We start from the raw sequence: 13,350 nt of genomic DNA on the forward strand, positions 1-13,350 counted from the left end.
ACATATGGAAAGTAATAAAAGAAAAATCTTAAAAATGATTAATAATAGACTGTACACAGTTTTAAAAATGAGTTAGACAAAAATGAAATCATATATGTCATATACTTGAAACTAATATAATGTTTTATGTCTATTATATCTCAAGTAAAATTTTAAAAATATTAAAACTTAAATTTAAAAAGAAATGAATAAAAATAAACAGAAGTATTCAGAAGTTAAAAAGACAGTGAATAGTCTTTCCTGCTTTGTCGAATATTAGTTGACCATAAAGTTGAGGGTCCACTTGTGGATTCTTTATTCTGTTCCATTGATCTATGTGTCTGTTTTTGTGCCAGTACCACACTGTCTTGATGACCACAGCTTTGTAGTACAACCTGAAATCTGGCATTGTGATGCCCCCAGATATGGCTTTCTTTTTTAATATTCCCCTGGCTATTCGGGGTCTTTTCTGATTCCACCCAAATTTTAAGATGATTTGTTCCAACTCTCTGAAGAAAGTCCATGGTATTTTGATAGGGACTGCATTAAATGTGTAAATTGCCCTGGGTAACATTGACATTTTCACAATATTAATTCTTCCAATCCATGAGCATGGAATATTTTTCCATCTCTTTGTGTTTTCCTCAATTACTTTCAGAAGTGTTCTAGGTTTTTAGGGTATAGATCCTTTACCTCTTTGGTTAGGTTTATTCATAGGTTTCTTCTCTAGGAAATGGGGAACCATTCACTGTTCATGTGCAGGGGAAAGACATCCATTTAAGGAAACCAGCCTAGAGCATCCTAGAGGGTGGAGGTGACTTAAGCAAGGAGCACACATGGGAAGTCATTAAGAAATCTCAACTCCAGTCCCACTTCAACACATCCAGTGTAAACACAATTGTGTATAGGAAATTGGATTCTTTTCTTCTTTTTTTTTTCTGGCTGTAAGAGCCCAGTGTAAATTTCCCAGACCTAGGCTTTAGAAATGTCATCTGCAGAACTTCCTCATGTATGATAAAGGGCCTCTGGGAACTGTTTTATAGGAGCAACATGGAATTCCATTGGGAATATTCTTGGGCTGATGTCTAAGTTCTAGGACCTCAATATACTATACCTCCCAAGCTTTCCTTCTGAATGGTGGTGCAGAGAATGTCCATGGTCTGCTTTCCTGCCTTCAGCTTGAATGTCTTTATCAGACTGCATTTCTTAACCCTTCGTGTTTCAATGTCTAAAAAACAGAGAATGATTGGTTAACAGCAACATTTCCTTATCCACCTGCTACAATATGATAATCACCTGCACTGGACACCAAAAAGAAAAGCCCATGCACTCTAGGGACTGCTTACTCTTGATTGGTGTGGGAAAGAAATGGTCAAATCCTGTTGGCATTTAATCAAATTCAAAAAGTGAACTAGGAATTAACCGGGTACATTTACTCTTTTCTTTGTCTTTATTGTGATAAATACACATAACATGAAATTTACCATTTTAACCACAGTTAAACATACAGTTCAGTGGTGTCAAGCACAGTCACATCCTCACCATCCCTCTCCATAACTTTCTTATCTTCCTAAACTGAAACTCTGTTCCCATTAAACCCCTCATGCACACCTGCCTCCCACTATCTACTTCCTGTCTCCATGGATGGGACTCCTTTAGGGATCTCCTATTAGTGGATATGGAATGTTTGTTCTTTGTGTCTGCTTATTTCCCTGAGCACAATGTTCTCAAGGGTCCTCTGTGCTGTAGCGAGTGTCAGAATATCCTTCCTTTAAGGCTGGATAGTATTGCATTGTCTGGATACATTACATTTTACTTATCTAGTCAACTGTGAATGTTTACTTGAATTGCTTCCACCTGTTGGCTGCTATGAACAATGCTGCTGTGCACATGGATGTATGAATATCTTTTTGAGTTCCTGCCTTCAACTCTTTGGAGTACAGACCCAGAAGAGGAATTGCTGAGTCATGAAATAATTCTATGTTTAGTTTTTTTTTTTTGTATATTCTTTTTGAGGAACAAATTCCACATAGTTGCACCATTTTACATTTCCAGCAGCAGTGCATAAGGGCTCCCATTTCTCCACATCCTCACCAATGCTTGTTATTTTTGGTAATAGGCCTCCAAGTGGATGTCAAGTGTTGCTCTTTGCTTTTCAACCCAGCACTGATTTACAGGCTAGGAGGGAAGGTAGAGCAGAAATAACCATTTCCAAATCAACAAGGGAGGCAACACATTGAAAGTGATGTTGACAAGAACTGTGATGTTTGGGATTCACTTTGGAGCCACCACCTTACTATGTATGATGTGCTATGAGTGACCTTGGGTCAGTGGCTTAATCTTTCCTAGCTTCAATTTCCTCATCTACAAGATTGGGATAATAACATTGATAGCCTTAAGGAGTTACCAAATATTAAAGGAAATCACTAGTGTGCATTCTTTGGCCATGTATGATGAGCCAAGCCATAGTCGTGATTGAGACAGGCAGGGTCCCTTAGCTTCGTGGATTGCAGATAATATGCACTCTGGTTTAGCTACCTGGGGTATTTATTTTTTACTTTCTTTTTAAAATATTTTTATATTTCATCACATTTTTTGGTATATTCTTTTATTGGAGTTCAATTTCCCAACATATAGTATAATACCCAGTGCTCATCCTGTCAAGTGTCCCCCTCAATGCCCATCACCCAGTCACCCCATCCCCTGCCCACCTCTCCTTCTATTACATCTTATTCGTATACCAGAGTTAGGTATTTTTTAGTGAGAAAAGGGAAAGAGTGTATTAATGTATCCTTTATGTACATGTTGATTAATGTCAGGTCAAGCCCTGATAGAGGATAGAATCTCCACACCCAGGTGCAGGTAACAGAAGTTCCTCTATGTTCTCTGGTGTCTGAACCTGGAACCAGTAGGGACCACAAAGGACTTAAAATATATACCTGTGTAGAATGGAAATACTAGCATCTGCAGACTTCTGTATCAAAAATAAACCGCCCTGTCATTAACATCAAGAATTAAAATCACATTCTTGGCAACATAGTATCTTTAAAATAGGAAAATCATATTTTACACACACACACACACACACACACACACACAGTCACACAAAGATCATATGAATGGAATATTTCTGAATTCATTTTTTTGAATTTATTTTTTAAAAAAGAGGAAGTTAGGATATCTTTATTTGTATATATGTGTGGTTATATATATATACTAATATGTATAACATGTATTATATATGTATACTATATATACACATAAGAGTATATATAACTTATGTATTTTATAAAATGTACATGTATATATAAATATATGGGGATTATATGTATATATGTATATATGATATATATTACATATGTATACTATGTACACACATATAAAAAAGTAGATATAACTTATACTATGTATTCCATATAATGCACATGTATATATTATATATAATTTCTATACATAAAATTTGTAGATCTGGAAACAGAGACTCAATGAGATAAGGATACTAACCCAAGGCCACCTTCTGCCAAGAGACAAATTGTTCTTTGAAACTCAGGTCCGTTGACAAGGTCTGGCTCTTAGGTCTGAGAAGTACAGAATACTTCTCACCCAGAGTCCATTAGAATCACTTGGGGACATTTAAAATCACTGATGTGCAGGCCTCATCCCCAAGTGGCCCTTCTATAAGTATTTTTTAAATGTCCCATTCATTCTAATGAGTGTCCAATGCCAAGAATCAATTCACTGAGCATGGTAGAGAGACTAAGATGGTACTCCATGACCCTCATCCTGGTCTTGGGGTAATCATGCCTTGGGGTAAGTTCTTCCTTTTAAGTATGGGCTGGCCCTACAACTTGCTTCTATAAGCAATAGAATATGGCAAAAGTATCATGCTCATGATTATATTACATAAGATAGTAACTCCCATTTTGCTAACAGACACTTTCTTGAGGACTTTGATCAAACAAGCTTCCCTACAGAATGGCAAGGCACTGAGGGAGGCCTCCAACCTCCATCCAGCAAGAAATCAAGGACCTCACTCAAACACCCCACAAGGCAAGGAATCCTGCCAACAACCATGGGAGCTTAGAAACAAATTCTCCCTTGTTCAAGCCTTCAGGTGAGACTTCAGCCCCAGTCAATATTTTCATTCAGTCTTGGGAGATGCTTTGAATCAGAGGCCTCAGCTAAGCCATGTCCTGACTCCTGGACCCATGGAAACTATGAATTACAGATGTGCTGCTTGTGATCTCTTGCTTTGCAACAATCATTAACTAGTACTCTAAGCTAGAATACTTTTCTCTGAATCTCTAGGATTATAGATGGTGTGTACTTTCTTCTTGCTGAGCTGTATTTCCTGGAATATTCACATGAAATAGATGTCTCAAATCCAAAATTAAAGCCACATACTATTCATTTTCTTTCTCTTTGTAGTACCTAATGAAATTGTCTACCTCCAAACTGTTGACAGTAGGTCAATGTAGAGGAAAATAAATTCAGGAAATCTAAAATTGTACCAGGCAGTGCACATTGATTGTTTGTGTACTGGTTGAAAGAAGAATATGTACTCAGACCTAGTGTAAAGTCTAATTCCTGGCTCTTCCACCATTGAGGAGGCCAGAAATTCATTCACTTTTATGGGCATCACCATCATTATTATAAAATAGAGGTAATCACACCTACACTCCAGCATTGCTAGGAGGATTGTGTGAGATGATACACAAACACCCTAGAACCAAGACTGACAACATGGAAGAGGAGCTGTGCTTACCAGAGTTGTGATTCCTTACCCATAAAAGGCCCTTCCACGCTCTGTCTTTCTTCTGTATTTCTGACTGCAGCTGCAAGGACAGCCTTCTCCATATTCTGCAGGTATAATGTCACTAGCACTGCTTTCTCTTTGGGCTTTCCAGTGGTTAATTGGGAAGTGAGGTTTGTGAAATTAAGGTAGGAATCCCCGATTTCCTGTTAGAAATAAGGCTTGTTAGATGAACAGGAGGCTTTGAGAGGTCAAAGTCTTTTAATCAAACAAATCAAACAAATCAAACAAGCTTGTGTTTTGGCCAGGTAAATCTACCAATAGCCCCAGGCCCAGGATCTGGGACTGTAAAAGCAAAAGCATGTTAGTTTAATATTTATTCCAAATTATATGGTTTCACTCACATGGGGAATATAAAAAATAGTGAAAGGTATTATAGGGGAAAGGAGGGAAAATGAGTGGGAAAAATTGGGGAGGGTGACAAAACATGAAAGACTCCGAACTCTACAAAACGAACGAGGGGTAGTGGAAGGGGAGGTCAGCGGGGAATGGGGTGATTGGGTGATGGGAACTGAAGGGGCACCTGACAGGATGAGCACTGGGTGTTATACTATATGTTGGCAAATCAAACTTCAAAAAAATGTATATATAAACTTATTCTATAATAAAACTGTTTTACTTCTCTTAGACTTTTGTGGTGTATTTTTCTGGGTTGGGAGTTGGGAGAAGATTTTGATTTTCCTTGCCTTTTCCCAATATTTTGCCATGTAATAACTGAAAATTCAGTTTGACATGAAGCATATAAGAGGACTATTTCCTCTCATTGACAGAGGTTTGAGGGCGCTCAAAGCCTTACTGGGAACATTTCATACCCCAGTATGCACAGACTCTAAAGGACCTCTGTGAAATGGGATTCCCCTGAGTTGGCAAACCCTAGTTGAGCCCAATTCTGAGAATCTTCACACACTTCATATCCTAAGACGGGAAGTCTCAGTACACTCAGTTCCTCAGCATGTCTTTCAATACTTTTGCTTATCATAGTAGTTTTTGGTTTTGATTTGCTTAAGAATCCATCTATATTGGTCAAAGATTAAAAAGTTGTGGTTATGTAGGATGAATAAGTCTTGACACATCATGTACAGCATGATGACTCTAGTTAAGAACACTATATAATATACTGTACATTTGCCAAGAAATTTCAGGTGCTCTTACCACACACACACACACGTGCGTGCGCACGCACACACACACAGGTAAATGTGATGAAATGGGTATGTTAATTAGCTATCTGTAGTTATCATTTCATTATGTAGGTCAAAATATCATGATGCACTCCCTGGATATATAAAATTGTTAGTAAAAGAGATTTTTTAAAATTCAGAGATGAGTGTTTTCGAGCAGTTTTGGGGCAGTGAAACTATTCTTTTTGATACTATAATGGTGGATACATGTCATTATACTTTGGGCAAAATGCACAGAATGGACAACATCAAGAGTGATGTCTAGGATGCCTGGGATGCCTGGGTGCTCAGCGGTTGAGTATGAGACTTCGGCTCAGGGCATGATCCCGGGGTCCAGGATCTAGTCCCACATTTGGCTTCTTGCAGGGAGCCTGCTTCTCCCTCTGCCTATGTTTCTGTCTCTCTCTCTATGTGTCTCTTATGAATAAATAAATAAAATCTGTAAAAAAAAAAAAAAGACTGATGCCTTAATGTCACTCTGGCCTTTGGGTGACATTGACATGACATTGCAGGTTCACAAAAGTACCATCTGGTGCAAGATAGCCAGGGAAGCTGTGCCTGTGTGGGGGTGGGGGTCGGGAGACGGGGATATATGGGAAGTCTGTATTTCTGGTCAACTTTGCTATGAACCTAAAAGTGCTCTAAAAAACAAAGTCTACTTAAAAGAGGGGTGGTGGTGGAGAAAGCATCCACCAGCACCTAGAGCCAAAGGAAAGGCACTCAGACCTTCAGGGATAGAGCAGTATTTCCCTTTCCACAGCCATGGGACAGCTTTGAGAAACTGGTGCAGATCTGTCTGCTGTTGTCCTGAGAACCACTCAAATTTAACTAAGAGAGAAGAAGAAAAGGAGTATTTGTTATTTTTCCTTTTAATCAGCTTGGGATGGCTGTCTAATCGTTTTTATAGATAAGCCCCAAACATATAGTTTAAAACTGGTTAGCAAAACACAGCTTTGGCACCAACTCACTGTGTGACCTTGGCAAAATCACTGAAATCTCTCTGGGCCTCAGGATCCCTCATTAAACACAAAGGAGTTCAAAACATATGGTCTTTATGTTTTCCTTAGGCAGTCAAAGTCTTTGAATAATTATATCGGAGGACCAACTATGTACACTGACCAATCCAGTCTTTTTTCTTGAACAATTTCATGGAGCTATAATTAACTCACAGGACTCAACCATTTAGAATGTATAATTCAATGGCTTTTAGTGTATTCACAAATTTGTACAACCATCACCACAATCAATTTTAGAGCAATTTCCACCCTCCCCTAAAATCTGCAATCCTGGGCAGTCACTCTCAATCCCTCCATCCTATCCCCCAATCCCTGGCAATCACTAGTTCACATTCTGTGTCTCTGGATTTGCCTATCTGGACAGTTCATGTAAATGGAATCACACTCTCTGTGACCTTATGTGTCTGGCTTCTTTCACTGAGCATCATGTTTTCAAGGTCCATCCATGTTGTAGCATGTGTCAATGCTTCAATCCTTTTTATGGCTCAGCAACAGCCACATTTCTTTTGTCCACTTATGAGTTACTAAGCAAGTCAGCCATTTCCACTTTCTGGCTCTTGTGAATAATGCTACTGTGAACACTGGTACAAGCTTTTGTGTTGACCTGTATTTTCAATTTTCTGGGAGTATATACCTAGCAGTGGAATGCTGCATAATATGGTCATTCTATGTTTAACTGAGATACTGCCAGATTGTTCACCAAAGAAGCTCCATGGCTTTTCTTTCCCTTCCACATGAATGAGTTTGCTGCTTACTTCACATCCTCACACCTTGATGACAGCCTTGCTAGAGACCCTGCATCAACACATCCAGCAAAGGACTCCCTGGATTCCTAACCCATAGTAATTTGGAGATAATAAATATTGTTTAAGCCACTATGTTTTGGGGTCACTTGTTACACAAGAATATATATCAAATATACTTGCACACTATGGTGCGCTATCCCACCCTATGTCACTCACTGTATTCTGAGGATGGTCTGCTTCTGTACACCTTGTGCAAGCAGAATGCAAACCCATGAATTGGTAAACCTTACCTGCTTCTGACAGTCTTGGAAAGTTGGCTCACTATTATTCAAGTTAGAACAAGTCTCTTGTTTGATTTCTAGAAAATAAAAGAATATAGATTCAGCAGAGGAAAGAAGGCACCATGTCTACTTTAATTAGGACAGGTTTGTCTCCATAGTCTTGGCAGGATCCAGAAAGGGTGGAAAATACTTATTATAAAGAAATAATAATCAAACTGAAAATAGTATACATTAAAAATAAGGAAGATATATGTATAAATTTCTGAGAGAAAAATTATTGTAAATCAAGAATTCAACTTCCATCTCATTCTTGATTCCCAAATTGAAAGAGCTGGACTTTTTTTCCCCCCAAGGTCACAACAAATGGAGTCAGGTCTAAGAAGCCCGTTGTCCAAAACAGGAACCACCAGCGACCTGAGGCTATGGCTAGTCTGAACTGAAAAGTACTATAAGCATAATGCCTTCTGGAGACCAAAGACAATGTGAACAAAAGCATACAAATGGTCTCATTAATGATTTTTATATAAATTACAGTTTGAATGATAATACTTTGCATATGCTGAGTTTAGTAGGTTATTAAAATAATTTCCTGTTTTTACTTTTTGAATGAAGCTACTAGAAAATTTAAAATTACTTGTGTAGCTCACATAAGTGGCTTCTGTCAGATTTCTCTTAGAAAACATTCCGCTAGAAAATATGTGGAGATATACTTAAATTCAAACCCAGCAAAACAAACCATTTTCCTTTTCAAATAAATATGACTATTTCCTACTGTATATATTAGGGAATTTGGAGAGACAGCAAATATTCTTATTACTTTTTTTTTTATATTCTTATTACTTAAGCTAAGTTTGCAAACTATGGGTTTGGGCTGGCCCACTGATTGTTTTCTTTTTTTTTTTTTTGTAAATAAAGTTTTATTGGCATACAGCCACATCTATTCATGTATATGGTTGCTTTGACATTAGAAAGATGGGGTTGAATAGTTGCAACAGAGACCACATGGCCTGAAAAGCGTGAAATATTTACTAAATGACCCTTTATAGTAAAATTTTGCTGACTTTCAACTTAAAGGAGATATCCATGTTATGGGGTGGTGGTAAATGGTGTAAATATGTGAAGTATTCTGCATGACTTTGGATGCAGAAGAGGACTTATTTTTTAAACTGGGTATATCATTAATTTTGAGATTGAGTCCTTTAAACAAACATATTTTCTAGTTCCCTCATCTGCAAAAGGTATGATGATTACTTCTATTTTACAGGTTATACACTCGAGACTGAGAATCGAAGCATTTTCCCTAAAATTGCACAGCTACTTAATTAGAGTTGAGATGGAACACAAGTCAATTTCACCTGGACCTCGAATTCTTAGCCATCTCTCACATAATGAGGCTACAGAGAAAAGGAACAAGACCTTCAGGCAGGATACTGAAGTTCTTTCCCTGTGAGAAGCCTATGGCTAGCTTCAATTCCAAGATTTGCATATTCTTGCAGTAATGCCACTTTTATTACAGGCCCAGCATCACCTTTGTGTGTGACTTTCTTGCCTGTGAGTGCTTCTTTTCCTGTGGTTGAGACATATTCAGGGTAAGAACAGTAGTATTTTTCATTCTCATAGACACAGGAAGCAAAATGAGGGCAGGGGTTGCTTGTACATGGATCTGTAGAGAGAAAAAGAGAGAGAGAAGGCAGCTCTGTGGGTTCTCTGTTATTGTATTCAATATTTAATCAATCTAATTCCATTTGAAGTCTTGTGTCTTAAAATGTCAGCAAAAGACTTTACTCCTAACTCTGGGAAAGGAACAAGAGGTAGTAGAAGGGGAGGTCGGTGGGGGGATGGGGTGACTGGGTGATGGGCACTGAGGGGGGCACTGGACGGGATGAGCACTGGGTATTATACTATATGTTGGCAAATTGAACTCCAATAAAATATATACAAAAAATAAAAAAAGTAAGAGTCTTTCTTCTAGTACTGTCACTAGATGCACTTTTAAGTTTTGAAGTCAGTTAATAAGCTGGTTAAATCAGTGGAATTCTGTTATTGATATTAGACAAACAACTTACCTCCTCTGCCATCTGCTACCTACAATTTGATACAAAGAAATATACAACATTACATACGTCCTTTTCCTGCCCCACATGACTAAGCAGACCTAATAATGGGGAAATCTCAGAGAAACTCAATTGACTCACTGCTCTAATATAACTGCCTCAATTGGACAAAAATGTCAATATCATAAAAGAAAAAGAAAGGCTGAAAATAACTGTTCTAGACTAAAGGAGACTAAAGAAACATAATAACTATATATAATGCCTAAGTGATTATTGAATAAATCCTAAACATGAAAAAAAGCATTACTGGAGCAATAGAAAAATTTGAACTATGTACTTAAATAATTGTATCAGAGACAAATTTCCTAAAATGACATGTAAGAATACGTCGTTCTTACTAGATCAATGCTAAGGGATTTAGGGGCATGATACCTGCAATTTATCTTCCAATGGATTCAGAAAAAAATATGGATATGTATATGAATCATTTTTTAAAACGACTATATAATATCAAGTGACATATAACTAAGTGGAAGATATATCTATTGTATACAGATATGTGAACCTTAAAACTAAAAGAACCAATTATTTTATTGGCAAAAATGGGTTTATTTGGGATGGAAGATAATTGCAACCATATCTAAAGCAAACACCAGAGGAAAGTTCGAGGTCCAATGACATGAAGGAGGAAGGAGATAGCTCTTTTAGCTCTTCCTCCAAAGAGGAAGTTGGGCAGGGATGTTCTACACAAAAAGTCCATTGGAGTTGACTGGGAATTTGAAGTATAGTGGCTTCCAATTGTCTGAGCTGTGACCATCTTTCTTTGGTTGAGCTGTGGCTATTTCTCACTGACTGGCCTGTGGCTGTGTCTCACTGACTGTGACAATCTCTCATTGGCTAGTCAGTTGGGGTGGGAGGAGGGAAACAGGGCTGAAGAGACTTTCTTCCTCCTGCTGATGGAGTGAAGTAGTATTGGTTTGCAAGGTCCATCTCTTCTTATTGGATTTACAATTAACCACACGTGGCAGGACAGGAGAGCTCCCCTACAGACCTCGTATTAGTGAGGTTTCCATTTATTAATTTTCACTGAGAGCTGCCTATAATTACTTTTGCTAATAGATATTTGTGGGTATAGATAGGTAGCTAGGAAACCTGAAGGAAATATGGCAGTATGTTAGCAATTGATGAATCCAGGTGAAGATATAAGGTGATCATTTTTACTATTGTTGCAATGTTTCTATAAAATATCCAAAATAAAAAGTTGACTAAAGAAAACCATCGTGCTATGTTTGATTAGGAGACATTATCCTGTCCAAAATCCACATTCTTCCTGTTTTGGCTCCTACCTAGTCACTAGATGCACTTTAGTGTTTGCAGCTCAAACTAAAGTGATGACATTGTAGTCTTAATACATTATAATTCCTTGTCTCTTCTCACTAACCTTTACACTGTGGGGGAATGAAGTAACCTTACTGCTGTACCACTTACTTAACTGGGATCTCAGTTGATTTCTGAAATCTCTCCAAGCCTCCTTGTCCTCCTTTAAACTGAGAGTGGAACAATGTGACCACAGATTGGGCTAAGTAAGGGCTCTCTGACTAATAGGTCAGTTGCATTGATTTCGTTAACTGCTCTGTGATTATTTTAGAACATGTCCTTGTTCTTAGAATGCATATTGAGGTATTAAGGAGTGAAGGAGTATGATGTATGCAGCTTCTTCTCGAGTCATTTAGAAAAAAGATTATGTGTTTGTGTATTATATATATGTATATATATACATGTCATGTATGAAATTACTATACTATATATATCATACACGGAGTATACAAATGTATGTTCCATGTGTATGTATTATATACACAACTGAACGGATATCTATATGTGTCTATATATAATGTTTATTATATATAATACTTATATGATAAACATTTCATGAATCAGGGGAGGGAGGGAAGATCTGAAAATATTCTTCCAATTTTTCTATTAATTTGAAACTATATAAAATGAAAAGTTTCCATCAAAGAAGGAAGAAGGGTAGGGAGAGAGAGAAGGAGGGAAGAAATGGATCAACATTAGATTTTTTTTTTTATTGTGTGTCTGGACCAAAAGAAGCAAGACCTCATTTGGCTAGTTGAGTGTGGTTCACCTAGAAAGGATGGGAGAAATCTTCTCCAACCCTTATAGGGCACTTGCTTTGTGCCAGGACTATTTCAGCCCTTTCCATATCATACTACTGACTTTAGAAAACTCCATGAGATGGTTACTGTGATTATCTCCATTATATAGATTAGGAAATGAAGCACAAAGAGATTGGCTTGTCTACTGTCCCACAGGTAGTAAGTGATCAGGCCAGGATTCACACCCAGGCAGTCTGGCTCCAGAAACTACGATCTGAAGGGATGATCATTTCTACCTCCAGGCATCTTGAGAAGCAGTTGATTTTGTCACAAGAAACAAGAGGCACTTTGGAATCTTAAATATTCATCATTGTAAGGTGAAAGGAAAGGTTGTGGAGATGGAGGCAAGCTTGGCTGCCAATCTCTGGCATCTGGAACACTCTGCATTTGCAGGTGGCAGCAGCAAATGAAGATGTGATAGTTTTCAATCCCTCCAGTCTGGAAAGAGTATGCCCAGCCCAACTAGTGAGTGGTAAGATCTTTTTAACTGGGGCTGCTAAAAAGAATCAAGTGTTGTATTGGGTTTGCATTCTGTTTCGATTGGACAGCACTGGCCCACTTGAAAAGAATGGGGACCCTGCTTAAAGGATAATGTAAGGAGGAAGACGACTGGACTTGGGGGACCGTGGGAAAGACAGGAAGAGATTAAGGATGCTTCTGGAATCTGCTGGAAGCAAAGTAAAGATACCAGGAAAAAAGTGGGGTTGTATTGAAGAGGCATGGTGGATCTTTTGAAAGTGTCAGGCAAAACAGAAGCCTGCTTTCTCATTCCACCTTTGTATGAAACTGGGCATAGTCGCCCATCTGAACACAGTGCAAAAGTTGTAGAATAATAGTTGAGGAACTGCACAAAATTGGCAGTATTTGGCCACTCTGGACCTACAAAAATGGTAATCAGTGTAGCTCGTCCTAATTCACTAAGAGTTGTAGAGCTCTTAGAAATGATGCCTGCCAGGCTTTGCAATTGTCTGTTGAGGCCATGGGGGCAAGCCCACATCCTGATGGACTGTACCCTGTTGCATTCAGTATCCATATATACTGGACAGTGACTTAAAAAGAGGCTTGCTCTTGGTTTCAAGTGCCAACATACCTCTGCCCAATGA

General features: G+C 38.2%; 1 protein-coding gene across 1 annotated transcript in view; it reads right to left on the reverse strand.

Annotated features, from left to right (window-relative positions):
• The window catches only part of LOC112912544 (putative adhesion G protein-coupled receptor E4P), a 54,257-nt gene that overhangs the window by 37,292 nt on the left and 3,615 nt on the right, over positions 1-13,350 (reverse strand). The window contains exons 3-4 of the mRNA XM_072722145.1: positions 4,764-4,938; positions 1,094-1,207 (exon numbers count right to left, since the gene is read on the reverse strand). Coding sequence (XP_072578246.1) covers positions 1,094-1,207; positions 4,764-4,938 — 289 coding nt within the window. The remainder of the gene's footprint in view (positions 1-1,093; positions 1,208-4,763; positions 4,939-13,350) is intronic.

This window comes from Vulpes vulpes, chromosome 9, assembly GCF_048418805.1.
Source record: "Vulpes vulpes isolate BD-2025 chromosome 9, VulVul3, whole genome shotgun sequence".
NCBI classification, from domain to species: Eukaryota; Metazoa; Chordata; class Mammalia; order Carnivora; family Canidae; genus Vulpes; species Vulpes vulpes.